The following is a 23240-nucleotide window of genomic DNA, read 5'->3' as shown; positions in this document are numbered from 1 at the left end:
GTTTGTCTTTCATCTTTGGAGCATCCAAAACAGGGAGAGGGCTCTTCCTAATATGATCCCTCTCCTAAAATGATTCAGGCCCATTCCTTTCCCACCAGAGGTCTGAACGTCATGGGCAGCGTGTCCAACGGCCTTTGCGCGTGTCCTGCTTTGCTAATGACACCTTGCCCGGTCTCCATCCTGCCCTTCTGCAGAGCGGCACCAGCAGATAGCCAGACTTGCTGGCCCGTTAGCCCCCACGGTGTAAAACCTTCCCTAGTCTCAGGGGAGGGAGAAGAGGGTTCACAGCTGACGGTCTCCTACTTCTAGGTTGCTCAGTTCTCAGTGTGGATAAGGCCTTAGTTAAACCTCAGTCATTTTGGTACTGGTATTAAGGTGAGCCAGAAGGCAGCCCACTAAATCTGTGTCACTCAGAAGTGTATGATTAATGTGCTTGTGCCTTACAGCTACTGCTCTCCACTCGGTGCTTTCACCTTTTTAAGCTAATACCCCTCCCATGAAAGACATGCAGAATACAAACACCACATAAACAAAGAGCGAGATACCTCACAAAAAAAAAAATTGCCTTGAGTGTGACTTAAATTGAATCTGACCTGTACACAGGATACAGTCCACCAGTGCCTGATTCCAGCATCAGAGACTCTCCAGGCATCACCCTTTTTTTCAGGGAATATATTTTGGTGCTAAAACCCCCACCAGAGCTTATGCTTGGCTGCATTATCTCCTTTTTAACCTCCAAGTGGGGATTCCCCAAACAGGCACCCAGATGTCTTTTGTTCATGAATCAAGCAGAACTGGAGAATAACAGGCTGGCAGGGACCTCCAATCCAGGCGCTGCCCGGTCCAGGCTCCTGTTCAAAACAGGCAGCTTGGGTCAGGTTGGTCAAGACCTTGTTGAATTTTGAATGTGTTCAACGTTAATGATTTCACAACCTCTCTGGGCACCCAGTGGTCTGAACAGAGCAACACACATAGCCAAGGTCAGGTGTGGTACAAAGCACAGTGACCACATCTAGGCTAAAATGGGCAAAATGGGGGCTTTGTAAGAAGGTCCTGCCTAGGTGCCCCCTCAGGCAGACAGCTGCAGGTGGCCAGCTCCTACTTCAAGCCAGCTTCCCTCTGCCCCATGTTACCAGCCTCTAAACCAAGTTGCACAGTGAGGATGCTCTGCAGCCAGCTGAAACCATGGGGACACCATGGAGGGGCCTGCAGGGACCCTTGTGGGGCAGCTGCCGAGGGTGCAGTCAGGACAGGACCCCTGCCAGCTGCAAGGCAGCGCTGCCCGCACCAGCCTTGCTGTGGTTGCTTTAACATTGAGGGATGGTGCGATGCTCTACAGCCTCCCCAGCAAGCGGTAACAGCGCAGCCTTCCCTTCTTTCCTGTTCCTTCAGCAAAGGGCAGGTACAAAACACCTCCCAGCTTCCCTACAGGCATGCACACACCCTCGCTGCCCACACCTCGGTGGTTTCCAGCCGCGTCCTGCCGAACCCTAGGCAAGCCCAGCTGTGGTCAACCCCAGCGTTTGCTGGTGCACTGGTGGCAGTGCCACCATTGGCTGCGTATTGCAAAGATCTGACATCCTGTTTACACTGGCTCAAAGTTTAAGTCCTTCTGGCATAACAAGGCAACCAAGTGTTGCAAACGCCACAGACCTTTCAGTCTTGAAGTACACAATATCCTTGAAATAAAGTACTCTATATCCTCTATTTTTTTTTTTTCCTCAGTTAATGCTTTTGTCCACCTTTCTTATCCTAAATATGGTATTCATCAGCATTCTTCTGTAAGTAGCTCTTAATTAGCACGTCAATCAGCATTTTATCGCCCAGGTACACAGCAAGGAGGCTCCAGCTGTGCGATGCAGAAGGCAATCCTTGGGTTTACTACTGAACCATGCGATGGGCTAAACTGGATGGCAAAGTTTCCCAGTGCAGCCTCTTACCAGTTCATCCAGTTTCCAGCACCATGGGGATTTCAGCCCCTTCTAGGATAGTCCCAACTGCTACTGGAACAGACATGAACAATAAAAGAAGAAAAAAATCATGACCCAGCTTGGGGGGGGGGAGAAAGGCATTAAGACATCGTTGTTCTGAATGCGCCTGGAAACAAACTGGGCCACATGTAGAGCACCTGCTATATTGTCTCTTGTCAAGCCAGCTGTGCTGGGACCCAAGGGCTTCCTTTGCTTCCAGAGGAACACTGATTAATTTATTTCCTGATCCTTAGCTCTTTCTCTCTCTCCTGCTTGCCTTTTTTTGCCTTTTTTTTTTTTGGCATTATGTTTTTAATAAAATGCTGCCTATGGCAATTTTTCCCTCCAGCCACAAAGAAGATGGAGTGAATTCTGTTCCAGACTGTCTGCTTCTTGTTCCTGAATGCAGTTTGGCTGTGTTCATGCTGCTTATTACTTGGCAAACATTCATGCAAGTGGGTGCACACCATGTGCGTGTTCAGAAGGCTCTTGCTAGAGATTGTGCCAAAAATTCCAACCTCATCCCAGCAAACAGGGTAGGTATAACTGACGCACCTCACTGCAGAATTTCAGTAGGGGTTTTTTCAGGCACCTGTGCCCTACTGGGTTACATTCCATGCATGACCCACAAGACCCAGTTGGCCTGAGCCCATGGTGTCCAGCCTGGCTGTTTGGACCCCGTTTCCTCACCGTGCCTTGACCTAGTGGCAGCTCTCACCTATTTTTGACCTCTGGCAGCTGAAAGACCTTGCTCATGGGCAGAAAGCTGAGGAGAAAGTCAGTGGTTTATTTGAAATACAGCCACATTGTGAGGCTCCTGGGAGGACCAAGCCCAGGAAATAGATTTTAAACTCTTGACTAATGAATACTTTGAGCACCATCTAATGACTTCATGAAGAGGCAAAGGCAAAAGGCAGCTCATAAATTATCTGCTGTGAATTATTTGCTCAGTTATAATGGTGATAAACCAATCTCTTCAGACAGTTGCATTTATGTAGCTAAATTCTTAAAAAAATAAAAATGGTCACCTGATCAAGTCGGCATGATTAAGCTCCTGCTGCTGAAATGTCAGTTTGGCAAACATGCTGCCATGTGAAAGCAGGTAGAGCAACGATGCCTGCCACTTCTTCCCAGATTAGCTGTCTCATGTGTGTCACAGGAAGGACACACAGAGCCGAAAACACTCCTCCTCTTTCTCCTCTGCTGCAGCAAGGCTTTCCTGTGGGAGAAGAAACAAAAAGCAAATCACCCTGCTCTCCTTTCTGTGCCTTCAAGCCCAGACTGCCACCGTCCCGTCTCTGCCACTCCTCTCCTCCACCCAGGCACCTTTGGGTGCCTGAAGGGGCCTGTGCAGTGCCCTCCCTCCTGCCTCTGGTTTTGGACCAGGGTGCTGGCATTTCTCTCATGAAAGTAACTCATTTTTGTGGTTCAGAACAAGACCTGCATCAGATATTAGGGTTTAAGCATCGAGCTCTGCCCTGCATGATCTCCCGAAGATCGCCTCACCGTCACTTCTGCTCCAGCTGGAGCCGTGCCCTTCCTCCTGCATCCCTCTCTCTCCTGGCCCCCTCCTTTCCCCAACAGGGACTGTCCTGACCACCAGGGTCTGTCCTCCTCCAAAACCAGCACCTGAGTACACCCATTGCACACACCTGTTTCATACACCACCACTTTGCTTCTTTAGGTCAGGAGCGATGCAGAAGAAGCAAAGCCCAAAAGAAATACACATCATACGTGTTTCTAACCAGCTTGCACAGAGATGACGGTCAGGTCTCCAGCCAGGCTTGCTGGCTTTCTGCTCCAGTGTGAGTGGTTGCATGAAACTGCCTGGGCTGTCTCCTTAGTTTTCTGAAGGAGAGGACAACCACATCGTGCCCTCTTGGCACTCCCAGAGTGAAGCTTCCACCAGTTTGTCACCCACACAAGTGATTCGCATTACCCCTCCTTCACCCTCGCCTCTCACCCGCCCTCCCCATGAATCCCACCCTCCGAGCCTGGGTTGAAAACACCCCTATGGCATTTAGAGCCCCGCTGCAGCAGGGTTTTCTGTAGGGTGCAGCTCAGTTGCCTGCCAGTGTAACAGAAGGACCTTTGAAATGTCCCATCTTTTGCAGAGCGCCTCAGCTACCAGCTGGCTGCATGTGGGGTTTAGGGGAGTGCTTTATTTAGGGTGAGCTAAACCACCGTGGGATGCAGGGTGTGTTATCAGAGCTGTATGGTGAGCTACAGAAGTGGAGCTCCACACCACCCACCACCCCCCCCAAAACCCGCCGCTTTCTGTCTCACACAAAGAGCTCCAGGAATAGACTTCCTTCTGTTAGAAACATGCCAGGGTCTTCACGCTTCAACCTTGTGGGAGACCATTTAAGGTTAGAAAATGTTTTACAGAAGATACTGATTGCATCTAATTGCTGCTTTCGCTTGAAGGTGAAAAAACTGTCTTTCCAATTCTCAAACAGAAGACAGTATAAACTTCTCCTGAGATAAACATCTGTCTGTCTGTGGCTGCAAATGTTTAGCTCTTAAAGGCTGGGCTTTTTCTACTGACTTCCTTCTACACGTATGTGAATGCAGAGAGAATCTCTGAGCTCATCTGGCAAGGCTGTCCATGCTATGATTACCCAGTAAAATATTGATATTACATTGGGAATACACAATTTGGTAACATATAAGAAATGCCTCCCCAGACTTCAGAGATTGTTGCTTCAGAGATTGAGGTGAAAATACGAGGCCTACTCTGGGCTCTTTCAGTGCCTCATTGCATCAATTGTTCGAGAACCATTTAAAGTAAAACACTTTTTTTTTTTTTTTTTTTTTTTTTTTTTGAAAGAGCAAAGCCTTCTACACAGAGTATATGAATGCCTGGAATGACGAAACCAGTGTTTCATCTTTGATCCAACAAAACTGAACTAAAAGCTGTATCAGAGCAAGGATCCAGTAAAGGAAAGCACAAAGCCCATCTGCTCACCCCAGCCAGAAGAACAGCTACGCAGTGCTGCCACCAAGGAGAACCATAAGTTGCAGCACGTGAGTTAACGGGCAGCGTATTCAAGAGCTGCCCATCCGTAAGAGAGGCACTTAGCAAGTGAAAGATGATAACTGCTGATACTTGAATCCAGCCTTGTTTCTGGAAAGGTGAAGTTTTTCTCCTTTGGTGAAATTAAAGCCAGAGTATCGATTCTCTTCAACCAAGACACTCGCTTTCCATCAGCCATCTGGTGGTCCTGGAGGCAGAAGAAAGTAAGCCATACCTTTAATTAGCTAAAAGGTTTTGAACAGGACATAAATCTCATACCAAGACTTTTAATTTTCCAGTTGTTAAGCTTTGTACACTTTTACACAGACTTGCTCACGTGCTTTGGCTACAACCACTTTTGCTCATCTAATCCCCGTGTGAGAAGCGGTAGCAATGTTTCTGTAACATGACAACGTCACCGACACTTCAACCTCACCACTGAGGAGGAGTCTGCAGAAGCAACTTGCAGGGGATTAGACTGAACTTTTCCTTGTAATGCTTTGAACGGCATAGCAAAATGCTGTGTTTTAAGGCATTAAGGGCATCTCCCGTTAAGCAGCAGGTTGTTTAGCCTGAGTACTTCTGGAAAGAATATGTAAGCCTTATAAAACAAGGGGGAAAAATTAGGGTAATTTCATTTTAATGTAGGAATGTTAAAATTAATTTGCTTGTCTTGAAATAATTTCTGGAATGGTTGCTTTAAGAACCTAGTCTTAACAAAGCCATAGGAAATGGAAGAAAGAATTTAAATTAACTTACTCCATGCATTTATAAATTGTTTAGGTTAATCACAGTAAACCAAACAGGATTCAGCCATACTTAAACACAGCCTTTGCCCAAGTATAAACTGTTTATTATATCTATGACACACAACCAGACAAAATTCATTCCTGATCTGGGGAAGAGTCTAATTTGGTTTTATTAGCTCTAGAGGAAAACATTTTGGCAGAAGAAGGTTCATTTTCCAATGTAAAACATTCTCGAGCGATGCAGCAGTGCCTCACCACCTTCACCGCATTAGCAGCTTGGCCTAAAATTGGCTCCTGAGGCAGGACGGGCCCTTCCCGGCGGGAGCGGGGCCGCGCAGGGAGCCATGAGGGAGCCTGAGCACCGGCAGCAACCGGCCGGACAGCCAAAGCTTGGAGAGATGAATCCTGCCCTGTGTGCTGTCATCTGCTCACATTAAGGGCGTCACTTCGCTCCACTGTAACACCTCTGAAGTCACTAGGTTTGACTTCAGCGCTGTGATCTATTACATCTGTGGGTTATAGGCAGATTCTTAGTATGGACAATATGCTTTTCATACCAATATATGGAGACTAGCTTAAAGAGTGCTTATTCTTTTCTTTATGTATCTCCACATTGTTGCTAATGATACAGAGTATCAGGTTCAAAAATCGTAGTGAGAAATGCAATGGATTTTTACAAAGACATTTTTGCCTTTCAATTTTTCCAATGAGAATTTGAATCTTTGGTGTGTCTTGATTGCCACATGGGCTGGCTAGGCTGGAGCGCTGTATTTTTTCACTACTTGCCCTGATGTGCAAAATCAATCATATTAACTTCTAGAAGAGATGGAAATTTATTTCGTGGACAAATGCATGAAATAAGCTCTGGATACAGGGTCAGACAGGTCGAATGATGATGTTCATCTTTTTTCATCTCCTTTTCTATATGTGTGGCCAATGCATTAGCAATTGGAATGTCTGAATGTTATAGAGCAAATGACTGCTCTCGCCATCATAGCAACACATTTCTTGCTTGAGCCACACATCCTGGCAATAATGAAATTATTAACTTGAAGATATTGAATGCTCTGATTAATACCTTGTGTATGCCTGTGACTCCAGTTTGCTATACTTCATGGTAAGAATTGCATTTTTAAATAACTGTTTTAATTGTCTTCCAGGAGTAATTAAAATTAAATTATAGGTATTGTGAGCTGCATGTAGTGCTTTCATTAAGACAATAATTATGAGGGGAAGGGCTTTTAAACTGGGGGGGGAGGAGGAGCTCTTTTATTTTAATATCTTATGCAAATATCCCATACATGATTGCCTCATCGGGCTCAGTACTCTGGGACCAGAGCAATGTCTTTGTCTTCCAGTTCTAAAGAAACCCAGCAAGCTAAATAGAGAGGGTATTTTTTTAATGAAGAAAACCAAAACAAAACAAAACAAAAAAACCCACCAAAAACCAAACAAAAAACAAAACAGAAAAGAAATCCCTTCAGAAAGAACTGCACAACTGAAAAGAGGAGTGGCTGGGAAAGCCAAAATGTTTAGTACTTGTTTAGTTGTATCAGTCTTCTCTCTAATTACAATCAGACAATAAAAGATTAATTCTCAAACTAGCATGAGATAAGAAAAGGGTAGAAAACAGTATATTGTATTGGTTCAGCCTGACTGATCTGGATGAACCTCATCCTTGCAGTCTCAGCTCCATTCATGCTAGCTTCTCACTCTCCTGCATACAGTGGGAGTACTTGTCCGACTCCAAATCCACACGCACATTCCAGCCACGCCATGGCTCTGTACCGAGACAAGACGTTGATAGTCACCCACCCTCCCCTTCCCAGACCCCCGCTTTTCCATGGCATCAGCACCCGGGCACGTGGCCCCGACAAGCCTTTCAGCACCCTCCAGCCTCAGCTCCATCCACGGACAACCTGACATTCAACCGCTTGAGGACCAATTTCTCCGGGCCGCAACGTGCCCCAGAAAGGACTCCTGCAGTCGCACAGCTTGCTCCCGCGTTGCCAAGGCGGCAGAAGTGGTACTCACCATTTGAAAAGGGGCAAGAGGAGCTGGGGACCTGCTCAGGTCCCTGCATCTCAGGAAATTACGGGCAGTGGGGCGGGGGGCAAATGAAAGTATTGGAAGGCAACTGGAAAAACAATGAGAAGAGGGTAGCAGTCAGCATGGATTCTTCATGGGTTGTGGGGTTTTTTTCCTACAGGGCAGTAGCTCTTGTAAAATGGAGAGATACAGTAAACATATCACTTGAGCTTAGAAAGGCTTTTGTCATAACTTCACGTGATATTACTACTAGCAAATTAGGGAAATGTTGTCTAAATTCAAGTAGAAAGTGGGTGCAAAGCTGGCTTGAAAGATATAATAGTTACTATGCAGATCCCTAGGTCCCTAGGAGGCATTGAGTACAGTTCCACAATGACCCAGGTCTAGCTCCTAGTCAGTATTTTAAATGATAGCCTAGGCGATGGATTAAAATATATGCTTGTTGAATCTACAAGCTGTGTCATGCTGTGAGAGGCTGCACGTGTGCTGCAGGACAGACTGACAATTCAAATTGTTTTTGACAGACTGAATAAATCACAGAATCATAGAATATCTCAAGTCGGAAGGGACTCATAAGGATCATCGAGTCCAACTCCCTGCTCCTCACAGGACTACCTAAAATTAAACCATATGGCTAAGAGCATCAACCAGATGCTCCTTGAACTCTGACAGATGGTGCCGTGACTGCTTCCCCGGGGACCCTGTTCCAGTGACCGACCACCCTCTCTGTGAAGAACCTTTTCCTAATGTCCAATCTGAACTTCCCCTGGGGCGGCTTCATTCCATTTCCCTGTGTCCTACCGCTGGTCACCAGAGAGAGGAGATCAGTGCCTCCCTCCCCACTAACCCCTTGAGGAAGGTGTAGGCTGCGATGAGGTCACCCCTCAGCTTTCTCTTCTCCAAGTTGAACAAACCAGGTGATCTCAGCCACTCCTTGTAAGTCTTGCCCTCGAGACCTTTCAACATCTTGGTCGCCCTCCTCTGGACACACTCTAATATTTTGATGTCCGTTTTGCACTGAGGCACTCAAAACTGGACGCAGTATTTGAGGTGGGGCCACAGCAGTGTGGTGTAGAGTGGGACAATCACCTCCCTTGACCAGCTAGCTATGCTGTGCTTGATGAAAAAACATGATCCTCTTTAGTGGAGACACTTACAAAGAAGTAATGAAGCATACAGAAGGGGAAAAGCCATGTAGAGCAGTTGGCCAAAGACGCTCTAGTGCTCAGAGTGGATCACAAACCTGACGAGAGTCAATAGCAACTTGCTGTTACAAAAGATGACAATCACGCTGTGATGTATAAGCTAGCTGAGTGGCTGAGAGCTGTACGAAGTAACCCTGCCTCTCTTTTAAACCCTGGCAAGGTTTCAGAGGCCTGCTCTGTCCTGTTTTGGACAGCAGAATAATCAGAAGATTTAGAAACATGGCCTCTGAGGAAACATCAGAGGAATGACTGTAATTCAGAACTAGAAAAGACGATGATTAAGGGGCAATAAGATAATAATCTGTGAACGTGCAGAAGCTGCAAAGAGGAAGAATATCTTTTGGCCCTAATCATGGCAGATGGATCAAGCACAGCAGGGAAAATCTAGATTATTCATTAAGAAAACCTCAAGGGAAGGCTGCAGGATGTCCAGCAATTTAGGTCATGAAATATAGACTAGGCAAAGGTTAGACGCTAGTTCCCTGGTATCACTGAGCCTATCTCAGGATGAAGGTCATATAGGCGCAATGACATCTTGAGACCCTTTCCTGACACAGGAAAGTATTTCTGTATTCGGTCTGTGTCTCCAAAGGTCTGAGTTCAGAGTGGTCGGAAGCTGGAAATTTTGTTCTATGGGAAATTCCAAACTGTTCTGGGGCATGGTGGCAGGTCATCCTCTTGTAACTCACCATAGACCATCGATATTTCTCATGGAAAGGGGGAAAAAAACCAAACCAAACCAAAAACAAACCAAAACACAAAACCCAAACCCCACAAAACAAACAAACAAACAAAAAAAAACACAAAGCAAACAAACAAAAAATCCCAGACATTTGGATTGCTTTAGAATAAAATCAAGCCTGGAAGCTCAGTGCTCTGAGGTCATAGAGCTTAAAAGTGGCTTGCATGTTCCTGACTCCATTTTTAACCTTGGTAAAGAGCAAGATTAAGGAATCACTGCTCAGCTGAGGGGCTCAGGGTTGGGGTAGAGCATTTTTCATGGCATCCTGAGCTCCCCATTGTTCAGCTTGGATGCCCCAAACACACCAGTATCATCATGGGTTACGCAGCATGGAAACACATTCCCATCACTATTTAGGCAGGATGACAAGAAATGATCACAGGTCTGCATGCATTTCCCTGAAGTCCATTGAAATCCAACGTTTTCACAGGAGACCGCCTAAACAAAGCAACATTTTCTGACATACCGTCTTTGTCTGAAAAATCCCAAGAAGTTTTAGTTCCAGTTCCCTCCTCTGCCACATATGAGAGGTCTGAGAGTGCTCTGTGGACGAGACGTTCCATGTGTGGTGCGAGTTGGTTACCAGAGGACACACCAGTAGATGGAGCACACGACTAAGCAGCGCTGCTCTTTGGCTCCGTAAAACCATTTCATAGTCTCGCTCTTCACTGCTCGCAGCTTGAGACAACAGAGCTGGGCGACAGAAGCCTGGACCAGCCACCGAGTCTGCTGCTCGGCTAGGGTTTCCTTGCTGCCATGCTGCAGAGGAGAGATCTGCTTTGATGTTTACCACCGAATTTCTTGGCTGGCTGACTTTATTTATATGGCATTTAGGCTTAGCTCATACACTGCTATTTATGCCATCATTATACTAATCCCCACTGGTTTTTGTTTCCCCAATGTTTCCCATCCTACCTCTAACCAAAAAAGCTCTTGCAGCTTTTTGCAAGTCCCCAAAGATTTTTGCACTTTGTTTGACTGAGTCTCCCCTGCCATGAGCTCTTAAAACCACTTAGTTCTTCATGCATTTCAAACTCTATGACTTCCAGCATACCTTCATCAGCAAATTTCATGAGCAGATGTCTGATCTTTCTGAAAGGGTTAGTGATGACAGTATGAAATTAGATTAGCCCAGCATCAATACCAGTACTTGAGTGGCATCTTCCTTTCTCCATCACTTGTTTTCATCTTTAACTAAAGAGTCCTATCCACCTTACATTTTCTGTCCTGCTTCCCATCTTATGTAGGCTTTCCTAAATGATACCACATCAAATACTGTAAGAGTCCAGTCTAGAATTTTTTATTATTCCCCCCCCCCCCCCCAGAAAGCTCTCTGGTTAGCCCAGCACCATCTCCCTCAGCTAAGCCCATAGCACACTATGTCCACAGCTCTCTCCTGGTAGTGACTCCTTCCACAATTTTTTCTAAAGCCAGCAAACAGTGCAAGTTTTCACAAAAAAACAGAAGTTTAAAGTTTCTTGTGCATCATTCGTCTGTAAAACAGGACACCCGACATTTCTTTCTCCCACTCTGTCTTAGTTTCCCAAGGCCAAATTGGTCTCCCACGTTGTACAGTGCACGGTGAAGTCCTGCTGTTGGTGTTAGCATGGTTCTGACAGGAGCAGTGAGTGATCATCACCTGAGCATCTAGACAAATCCGTTGCTGAGAAAGAGAAGGCAAAAATGTCACTTCAGGATACCAACGTGAGCACTGCTTTTGCTTCACCCTTCACTCTTCCCCCTTCTGCTACTCTGACATTTTTCCTATGGTGTCAAACACTGAATATCTCCCTCTGAAAACGTGTCCGGGCATGAGAGAGGGCACAGAAGCAGAGCAAGAGTAAAAAACCGTATCACCTGGCACCAAAGCTGCCGGTGCCAATGCCTGCCAGATTTAAGGAGTCACTTCCCAGAATGACAAACTGGGTGAAAGTTTCTTGGAAGAAGTGTTGTGCAGAGGACAATAATGACTGCACAGTCCCAAAGGCAGATGTTATTTCCCATGGACCTCTGCTATTTCATGGCAAGTGCTTTCATCATACTTTCCATTTTTAAATAGCTCTGTAGAAATTAATGCTCTCCAAGTTACTTACGAGAAAGAAATTACTTCATCAAAACAGAACATCTGTGTTTGACAGAATTGTTAAGGGTCCATGGCCTTCACTTTCTATTATTTGCCTTTGTCCTTCATAAAATAAAGATTTTACTGGGGTTTTTTTAATGAATTTTAAAAATGGGATCAATTGTACTTCAATTGTGCATGCGCTACTAAGGCTTAAAGTGGTCATCTCTGTTGGACTTTTTCAAGATTATCCTTTCAGTATCACTTTTACTATTGAGATTGCTTTAAAACACTCTTTACCCTGATGTATACAAAAAAGTCATTATCGTACTACAAAGTGTCTTGCCCCCTGAAAGGGCTTCTCTAGGATCAACGGATGGACCGTGCTGTATTGGGGCAGATTGCTGGAGTGTCAGGGTATACGCAAGTTCTTTGATGACTCCGTGGTGGGTACCACTTCACTGCTCCACTCCTGCAGCACAGCCATGCGGCGTATTCAGAGGTTAATCATTCGCATGACCGTTGTTTCCTTCTGTGGGTTTGCCTCGAAACCTTTGACGTTCTCTTTATTGTACCTCTTGCTGTGCAAATTTCCTTGTTTTGTTTTGCTTCTCAAAGTAATGTTTGGTTGATTATTGTGTAGTTACAGAATTAGAGTAATAACATCTAATTGTACATCTCAAGCAAAAACATGTAATTGTGGGAGAGTAGATTCAATTTAAAGAAAGAAAACCCTTCCACCAGGGTTTCGCGTGGTTTGCACAGTGCATTTGCCAGGCAGTGCTGCTTTGATTGCATCTAACCCGCAATTAGCATGTGCAATTAAGACATAATGAATGTGTGCAATTGCATTATTTCAGGATGTAACAGTAGCAATATTTAGCAGTTACTGTACTAGATACTGCGCTTATAAGCTCAAACGATTCATCAGCATTTACCAATTACGCCCTGGGAAGGAGGGCCGGCATGTGAGTGGGCCTTACCTAGAAGTGATTTCCAGGTTGAAGACCCTTCGCTCTCCCGTTGAAAGCCCATGGAACTAGCCGGCAGGGAGGAGAGGCTGGGCAGATTTGGCGCTGTTGAAAATGAGGGACTCAAATGACACTTTCAGCTTACTCTTGGCTTGTCACAGAGCTTATGTGTGACATAATAGGAGAAAGCAGGCTTCACATTCAGTATTTCTGAATTATTATTCTCCTCTGCCTTCAACATTTCGTATCAGTTTTGTAAGCCAAATCACGCCACCCAAGCATTTAAAAATAAAAATTATTTGAGCATGAACTAATGCTGTGATCTGTGTGTATGACGAAGCCTCAGGCACGTAACAGGTTTTTACGCAGCTCTTACCTGGCATTCTGGGAATGCAACTCTGCCAGCTCTACCGGGCTTCTCTTAAAGGACATTACTTGTCCTTTAAGGGTCAAATGATATTTGAAAAGCATCTTAATGCATCATTGAGCGATACAAATGAAAATACATTTCAATTCAGTCTCACAGAAATAAAGATAAATCTGAATCTCTAGGCATGAACCTTGAATAGATAACTGAGATGTTCTGAGTGCCAAACTGCTGGTGTTGAAATGAAAGATCCCAGCGATAAAACTCAGGGCCCAATCCAGCAAGGGTTTCCAGTTAACTCAGTTGGAGTTAGAAGCACTAAAATCATACATAACCAGACTCTATTGATTTGTATTAATCTATGACAGAAAATTATATCTCAAGTCCTGAGACCAGGACTGCTTGTTCCAGGCACAATGATTTGTGTGAGTGATTTTGCACATGGAGCCAGCACAAAATGCCCTAATTTCTTTCTTAGTTTCACACAACTAAGAGCAAAAACTACCTCAGCATCCCTTCTCAGTATTTCCTTCCTTTTCTATTGAAAAAGATTATTAGAAGTAGACACAAGAAATTACAAAGACTGAAAGAGCCAATGGACCAACTCCTGCAATGATTTATACCTGTACCTCATTACTTCTAGAACTCCGCTTAGCATCCTGAGAGATGGTGCTTCTCAGTAACTAGGAGAGGGAGCTCATGGGCCAATCCCATCTAGTAGAATAGTAAAAAAATAAATAAAATTGCCATTTCTGAAAAAAAAAACAAAAAAAAACCCCAAACCAAAACCAAAACCAATTTAACTTCTGCACTTGAGAGCAAGGGTAAGAAAAATTGTGACACATTTTCATCCAAGATGTTTATTAAAGATTAGATGGGCACAGCACACCGATAAACCACGTTCTGAAGCAGGGTTAAACCAGGTTTCACATTTTAAAGCTGTGCTGGCAGTTTGTTGTTTCTCCATCTGGCGAGCTCATGGGTACCTTCTTTATATATATCACTGCAGGTTTTGATTGACAAATGACAAACACAGCCTGTATTTATAAGGGTGTCATTTACTTCACATTTTATTAAAATCACCAGCTACAAAATAGACAGTTTGTACAAACTAGTCCTAAATAGGCAGCTAGGAGAAAATGACATTAGTCCTGAAATGAAACCATCATATCATGCACCTGGGAGGTGATAAGGGGTCAGAAATAATAGAAAATATATGGAGATTAGATAAGGTACTCACATCACACTGGAAGATTTACCTATATCTTTGAATAAATCAGTGCACATGTTGATTGGAGACCTATTTTCTGCAAACGTTAAAAACGTTCCATTTGCTCTCATTTAAAAATACTATACCCACTACCGCTACAGAAAGGAACTGTGTTACTTCAGTCTGACATGTGCCATAAGAGTCACAGTATCTGGAAACAGAAATGCACTAACACCACAACGAGAAACAAGACAGTAACACTTTTTCGATAGCAGCGGTGTCATGAAACACCACGGACCAAATTCTTAGCTGACAGAAGGTGACATAGCTCCCCCTGAATGAAAAAATCAAGTACTCACCAAGAATCTGGACCATAATCAAAACATCCTGACACTGTATTCTGTCTTTCCCTTCAAGGTCAAAAAAAGAGAAGGAGAAGGGATAACAGTCTAACTCAAGAAGCAACAGCAAAGTCATCCCATCCACCCAGCACCCCTCGGGTACTCTGCACTCCCCTCGGAGTGGCTGGGAGGCTCAATAAGCTGAATTTAGTTATGGGCTTTCCAAGATTGTGATGGCTGGTATAGCCAGAAGCACAAGGCAATGAATGATAAAGTGATCTGTGGGTATTGCAGGGCAGAATCCAGGGGGCACACTGTGATATTCATTTTTATACTAATATCAACGTAGGGTTTGGCTTAAAGTCCAGTGGATCACTACAACAGCACAAGAATATTCACTTTCAGGACACTGTTAAAGGCATCTGTCAAGTGCTGTAGGATGACTCTTGCTCTTATCTACTGCTCTGCTAGTGTGACCTCCTTGGTTATTATGACCTTGTTAAAGCTTCCACACTGTCATCTTGGAGATTGGAAGTAGGAATGTCACGCGATGTTGGATTCTAGTACAGTGTAGGAAATGAAACCAAGAAAGCATTGTGGTTAAAGACAGCTTTCAGCAGGACAGAAAACATCATAGCAGAACGGTTCATATTGGTCAGTGCTACCTCAAATACAGAATAAGGAACAAACGTCAAAACAGGAAAGTTAAGCAGGTGTTGATTGTAAGGTGAAAGACATGGTTATTTCCATTATTTTGCTGCAAGTACTTCACCCCATGAAATATATTTCTATCTTTGTAAAACAGATCGTCTTAGAGAATAAAAACAGATCAAAAGTATACTGTAATTCTTAACACAAAGACAAAGTTTAGAACTTAATTTTGCAACTTAAGATTGACCAAAAACATGTAAGCTGTTCATACCCTAAAATTACAGGCAGGCTTTCTCTGATCATGACCACATGAATTGCAGTTTGAAAATATAAATTATACACTGATAACATAAGATCGAGTCATCTCAAATCTGTAGGAAAATACAAACAATGACAAATAAGTCATTTCGCTACATTCTTAATATATAGTCACCATGCATAAAAAATACATATCTTTCAGGTATTTTTTTTTCTCTGTTATAATTTTAAAGTGCATCTAAAAGCTGCTAAACAAATCTTTGCACTTTAAAAACAGAGGAAGGTGAACAGCAGTTCAGAAATGATAGGGAACTCCTGTTACCAAAGAGGTAAGAAGTTCTAAGTGCTATTCCAATATTCTCAGCTCTTCTAAAGTGGTGGTCATATTTTGGGTGGGCAACATTGGCAAATGCTTACTGGGCCCAATGACTGTACTTCATAGAATCACAAAATCCTGTAGGTTGGAAGGGACCTTACTAGGTCATCTAGTTCCACCTGCTCAAAGCAGGGTCAATATTGGTTGCTCAGGGCTTTGTGCAGGTGGGTCCTGCAAACCTCCCAGGATGGGAACTGCACAACCCCACTGAGCACCTGTCCTGCTGTCTGCCTGAGCTCACGGCGGAAAACCTGGACAATCCACCTAATTAGGGACCTTGAGGAACTCTTCATATAAGTCCATGATTTCCAGTCTTATCAATGTAATTACCAACCAGGCCTCTACCCTTAAACACATACCAAACTAAAATATTGACAGAGTACTAACTAGCATTTTAAAGCTCACTGAGCTAAATGCACTCCTAACAGTAACTTCAGAGGAGTATTGCCTGCATGTGTAAGTGACCAGTTTGAGCTACACTGTGCACAGGCATCCCATAAATAGCTGCCCTCCCTGGGACACAGACACCATTTTCAGAAGTGCTCCCTTCTCAAGGAAACACTTCCCAGAATGGCAGTGGTGCTGCAAGCACCGGCCTGCCCCTGGCCACTCTCAGCCCCCATCAGCAAATACTTTCCTGTAAAGGGGTGTTCTACCTGCAAAGCTCTCAACATCACTCTGTAAAATGACAGTTTCCAAACTATGTGTCAAGCTTTTTACTACTTTTCACAAAATAGCACCCGAACGCTGCCACCATTCTCTCTCCATAAGTATCACAAGTGAGCAGCGCCTGGTGCTGTGGAGCTACAGCTACAAGTCCTTAGCAAGCAGTTCAATTTCATCCAGCAAGAAGTCCATGTCCTCTCGACTAACTTGCGGGCTGATCACCACCTGGCGGAAGAAGTTGACTTTGCCTTGGTGAGGCTGGTACCCAAGCATCATGCTGCCCTTCTTCATCATCCTTTCTTTAATTATAGGAGCAATCTGAAAGTAGAGACAAAAGAGACTTGATGTCACACTCAGAAATAAATCAGATTTGAGCAGGAACTGTATTTTGTGACTTAACAAAGTTTTTTTGAAGTGTCTGAGTTTTGCACCCCTTGCCTGCCTTCCCACTGCCTGCCCCAAGAAACACTAAAGCTCAGAACTGCAGGTTTAGAGGCAGACTGTGCATTGAGACCCTCAGGTACTGGGACTCCTGGAAGAATCAGACCAAGATCTAGAACCCTCAAAAGCCTGCTGCTTGGGCCATTCATCCGTGACACAGGAAAGCTTGCGTTAAGGTTCCTAGTCTTCCTGATTTACATCAAAGGTTTGAACTCAGGAGGAACATCAGCTGCAGCTGGCGAAAGGCAGGGTTTCTCTCCTTGCGCTAACTAGGCTAAGCCTGACTACACACCCTTGATGGCCCTTCTCCCACCACATCTGCAAAGCCGCTCTCACTAAAGGACACTCTCCATTGAGCCCCTGTGAAACTTAAGCTGCCAAAGAACTCAGTGTGATGTGATATTAAGGGAGAAGGCCTGATCCTGGAGCGTAAGATTTCATTTCTTAGACTTAAGGTGTAAGTAGCATTTGGCTACACCACTCTTGTGTCAAATGAGATGAAATCTCATAGGTGTCTCACTGCAAAAAAACCCTATAAGTAAGACATGGCAGAGTCAGGTCATTATAGCTGAATGGCTGATCTCAGCCCAGCAGGGCTATTAACCTTGTCCAATTAATCTCGTGCTTAACTTTAAGCATGTGAGTAGTTTTGTGGTCTCATGCTTGAAATCGGTCATAAGCTTAAATGCATTGCTGGATTAAATAGTCTATTCCTTGGAAGAATAAATAAGTATTTTGACAGAAGTAGTATTTTTTAAAATGTGTTGCATTTTAACATATTACTAATAACACTAATGTACTTCAGAACAGTGCATTCCTTTTTTACCTTTTGTGACGCTTTGACTTTGAACCAAGCAAATAGGTATATGACCTAACCTTGGTTTCTGCATTAATTTATTTCAGCTCTAAAATTTAGTGCCAGAAACTACCCCCTGATCTGCAAAAAAGAAAAATGATGCCGCCAAACTTGCCTTAACAGCTTTATTTTTACATGGCACATTTTAGTAGGCAAGTCCCATACAGTTTGCTTAGATAGAAACAGCTAAGCTTTTTAACACAAACAGCCTAGCTTTCCCATACTGGTCTAGTGGTATATGTCTAAATTACCATTGTTTCAGAATGTAGATTGAATTCAGAGGAGTGTTTATGGTTCTAACTTAATTTTCCTCTCTGATTTTGGTTTATCTTTGTGACAAAGCTACGTGTTTTATCTAGTGTTTGTTTTTTAAGCTGTGAGAGTGACGGAGTCAGAATTCTAATTGAAGTCCAGAGTGTGACATCAGTATGAATTATGCACGTGAAAGCAATTAATATCCTTCCAGAATGCAATGTGCAATCAGAATTTTTAAATTTTTTTTATTTTCATATTGCTGCAAGCAAAAAATTAGAAATAAGGTGTGAAAGTAGCTCTGATAAACATTTGGGAAACAAGATGGTAACAACAAGGACAGGAACGCTCAGAATTACAGCAGAAATGTTAAGAGGCATACTGTGATACCTTCAGTCACATTCAATAGCACCTTTTTCCATAAAATCCATAAAATCTAATGTGGAGCTCCAGGTGTTCCTCCTGCATAAAGATCCTAATGGAAGCTACCAATGAAATCACAATGCTGCGTGTATCTGCAATGCGTACATCATTTAGAAACAGGAGTCATCAAATATATCCCTATACCATCACCCACCTGGGTTTCTATCTGCCTAGGAAATGGTTCAAGAATTCCTCAGTTTTGTTTTATAGCTCAGAGTTACTTCAGAGTAACCTCATTTAGTCCATACTCAAGAAAAAAATAAACAAACACTGGTGTTTTGCTTGGATAGAGATGGTAGCTATTTTGCATGAGACAGCCTTCTTCATTCTGCTGTCTTCTTCAAAGTATGTTACTCAGCAAACAATCCTCTCTGCTTCAGATCAAATATTCCAAACTGCATCCTAACAAACCGCTGAAGGCAGTTCTGTGCAGTGCTAACACTAGAGCAAAATCTGGGCCTTAGAACCGTTCTTGTGCAATTTGCCAGTGGTGGAGTCAAATGGACAGACTCTTGGTTGGGAACACTCCTGGTTATGCACACTAGTGAATGGACCTGCAACACACGGTCTCTTCAAAAGTGAGTAACTCTGGCATGATAAAATTCTCCTACTTCTAAAGTTTGCATGTGCTGAACCCTTTAACAGCACATGAGGCTATTAAGAGCTCTACTCTTCTGGTTTTGTTTATGCCAGCTATGGGCTGAGATAGCAATGACACTGTGACAAAGCTCAGAAGACCTTGTGTGCCATACACATACAGAAAAGAAAAAATTCCTCCACCCCTGTATTTGACAAGAACCCACAAGTGACTTCTGCTCATGGAATAAAGACACTAGTGCAAGGGGAGAAGCGAATTCTTCTTAATATACTTTCTCAAGCTCTTCTTTAGGATTCAAATCCCTATGGCAACTTTTAGCCTTTATTGATGTTCCATCAGAGTTATTTCATCTTTTGTATCACACTATTGATTCTCTTCATCTCAACACCCAGTGCTCCACAATCCATCATCCCTAAATGTGCAGTAGCAGAAATGGAGACCATGAAAGCAAAAACATTTAGCGCTTCAGTAATTTGAGGACTGTAAATACACTGCATTTCAGTAGGTCTTCTCTCATGGAAAGGAAAGGTAGAAAAATCTCACTTTCATTATCTCATTCATCCTCCATGCTAATGAAGTTGTCCTCTTAATTTGAAGTGCATCCATCCCTTTTTGAAGGCAAAGCAAACACTTCCTACTTGAAAGAAACAAAACAAAACATAAAACTATCTTATGGGCTTTTGACTGGATTCTTTTTCAGAAGATTTTCCATCAAGTATTTTGCATGTTCTATTTGCCAACGTGATGCAGTCGGTGTAACAAAACCATCAGGGATCCTATCCACGGAAAGCAGTAAGGAACAGAATGTATGCACAAATGCTTAAGTACATGTCTCACAAAAGGACCATCGAATGATACAGGCATGCTAAGGCTTGGACTTGAGGAGCACAGGGAATGACTGCTAACTGAAAGTAAAGGCAGCTACTACTTTGCAGCAGAAAAATTAGACCTATAAGAAACTAATTGCCTAGCGAGGAGTTCAATGAGTTTAATTCCCACTGAAGTCAATGAGACCTGAGGATGCTCAAATATTAGAAAAAGCTGCACAGCCCCATTCAGGATAGGCTCCTCGGAAAGCAATTTAGTGAGAGTGAGATTGCTTCACCAGTCCAATTATTTTACTACGGAACTTACTTCAAATTGTAAATCTAATTCTTTATGTGGCCCGTCGGTGGAACAGTCTCAGAATTTTAAGTGTAATGTATCCTAAAACTGCAGTCATCTTCTCTCCTTTGCTCCCTTCACCTCTTCCTTCCTGCCGCTGGCCTCCCCTGCCAATCCACCCTGGAGATTATTCCAAACGCTCATTTCAGCAGCGTATTAGCTATCAGACATGCCCTTCTTCCACCTAGGAAGGTGGGGAGGAGGTGCGGTGCATGGAAGGCCATCCTGCAGCAGAGCTGTGCACATTGCACTGTGCAACCAGAGGCCCAGGGATCTGCTTCCTTGTTCTACTTGCTTAAATAGAGGACTCAGCACCTACTGGGTTTAATTAGCCTCTTATTTTTCTGCTCTAATGTTGTCTCTGACAATTGCAATTAACAGATATGCTGAAAGAGCAAGAAAGCTCAGGCTGAACAACTGCAGAATAGAGCTTGCTGATAGTGGCAGACTACGTCCAACCTTGCTTATGAATTTCTTTCTCCACGCCCTCCCTTAATCTTTAAGGGATCTCATTTTAGACCTGATCCAGTCAGTTCAAACTGTCCCATCACAAATGATTTTCTATGCCTCTAAGACTGTACCTCTGTTACCTAAATGCTACTTGTACTGCTGTCATTCTCACAGGCTCTAGTTGTATTACTCTAGTCATACCAGATGTTGACATATCGCAACAGCTTTTCCAAACTGTAGTCTACAGGCTATACTCTTTAAAAGCAACATTTTGTAAATTTTGTATTTAAACACCAAGGCAACAGGAATGAGTTGTAAATTGATAACAGCGCTGGGTAAAAATATTCTGCTAAGGAATGAATTTACGAGAGTATTTTGCTTCAGGGGAAAAAAAAAGAAATTGTGAATTTGACAAATAGCCCAAGTGAAGAGATAGCATTAGCCACAAAAATACAGAAACTAGAAGAGCCTAAAGGTTCTCTAAATTTTTAAAGTAAAAGTATTTTGAATATTTGTTTCAAAACACTGTTTTCAATTAAATCTTAAATTAAATTGGAAATTGACCCATTTTTCTTGCAGTAAGTAGGAAAGGATTGGGGAAACAGAAACTAAGCAAATTGTTTCATTTTAGCTTGTCTGAAAACAAAAATTCTTTCTGGTCAACTAAAACCAAGAATTGCTTCCAGTTTCTTAATTCAATGGCCAAAGCAAAAAAATCCATTATTTGTACAACCATAAATATGTAGGATCAAAAGTGCTGACACTGCTTAACTGAAACATCCATAGAATTTTTGGCTCCCAGAAAAAACAGAAAGTATGGGAAAATTCACAGGACTGCCTGTTCTGTCGGCAAAAATTTGGCTGGGAATCTCATGTGAACAGCTTCGAGTAGGGTGGATGACTAAACGTGCTAGGCCAGCAAGTGCTACAAAGTCAGAATACCTATAAAAACTGGCATTAATACTGGCAACTACTATCAGAAACATTTTTTTCCAAATCTTTTGGACAGTCCCCAGGTCACTGAGCATCTATGCAACATAAAGCTGAAGAGGTATTTTCCAGCTGCTGGCAGTAGTGACTCCTAGTCACCAGAACCCCATTCTGCTCCTCCTGAAATTCATTTCAAAATTGCCAAAGTCTTCAATGGAAGCAGAATGCAATTATCTAAATTTCCTCCTTATGTGTCTGCTTCAGGTGGCAGTTTGCAAACAGCCTTCAGCTTTTACTAGAGAAAGCCACACTTGCAGTAAATCAGTAACCTTTCCAGGGATCCACAAAAGCAGGCTAGACAGTGTTGGAAGGACAGGAGCATATTAGCAGCTCAAACTATTTCTCTTCCTCAAATACAGCCTTGATGAAACTTTCTGAAGTACCGAATACTGCACTAGAAATTGGCTGAAGATTTGTAGCTAGAAGAAAAAAAAAAAAAAAGTTGCCCTTTTGACAAAATGGAAACATCACATTCTCATGATTTCACAAAAATGGAAAACACATTTTGTGTTCTTACCTCAATTATTCCTTGCAATGGAAGACAAGTTTATAAAGAACAGTCTCTCCCACCTAACCACAAAAATCTATTCTGGCTACCCCAGAAGGGGCAAAATTTCATTTGGAAGTTCACGATTGTTACTTAAAAGGCAACTTATTGCCTATTCAAAGTTTGACAAGTTATGCTTCCTGCAAGAAATGACCAGTTTGAATTCATGTATGTTCATAAGAAAACAACTATTGTACAGCAATTGCCACGCAAAAAAGTAAACAAAACCCCAATTCAGTGAAGTATTTGGACACAATTTTAAACTTTACATATGGGCTATTGAGTTCAGTGGGTCTTCACAATATTGTTTCTTATCTTGCCTAAATGACAGCACAGTGGTTGTACTGGATACAGACTCAACAAAGAGCACTGGTCCCTAACCCTGCCAGAGGCTGTTTGGACAAATCATCTCTTGTGGGTAACAGGTTTCTCTTTCCCTTCACTGGAGGCATATAACCCTTCAGGGCAACAAAGCCTCTGTGTGTTCATACATGTAATTGTAATTGGCCCTGATACCTCGTGGGTGCTCTGCAGGCTGCTGTGATAGATATTAAATAATTGCTGTGCCAAATAGGTCTCACAAACATCTGTCACAGCGCTGCATTTCCCAGTGTGACTGCAGAAGGTAACTTTGATATCAATGATACCAGTCAGTATTAAGTAAGAACAGTAGCTGGCATTTTAATATCGATCATTGGATGCAATACAAATGAACAAAACACTTTTCTTGGTTGGCTGTAATCACAAATCTAGCTAAACACTATAAACATTTGGAAGTAATAGTGCTTTCAACATATTCTAACACTGAGAAAGTATACCCTCCACTGTTAAATATCTTTTCTTGCCTTGTGCTGCAACATCGGTTGCTGGCTTTAAAACAACAGGC

At 43.0% G+C, this 23240-nt stretch overlaps 1 protein-coding gene across 1 annotated transcript in view; it reads right to left on the bottom strand.

Moving 5' to 3' along the window:
- Positions 1-14173: 14173 nt before the first annotated feature.
- GADL1 (glutamate decarboxylase like 1) overlaps positions 14174-23240 on the bottom strand; it is an 85342-nt gene continuing 76275 nt past the window's right edge. The window contains exon 15 of the mRNA XM_075745743.1: positions 14174-16951. Coding sequence (XP_075601858.1) covers positions 16778-16951 — 174 coding nt within the window. The 3' untranslated portion in view covers positions 14174-16777. The remainder of the gene's footprint in view (positions 16952-23240) is intronic.

The sequence above is a fragment of the Balearica regulorum genome, chromosome 2, assembly GCF_011004875.1.
Source record: "Balearica regulorum gibbericeps isolate bBalReg1 chromosome 2, bBalReg1.pri, whole genome shotgun sequence".
In the NCBI taxonomy this organism is placed as follows: Eukaryota; Metazoa; Chordata; class Aves; order Gruiformes; family Gruidae; genus Balearica; species Balearica regulorum.
The sequence above is the reverse complement of the archived record's forward strand: the minus strand, read 5'-3'. Positions and strand labels throughout refer to the sequence as shown.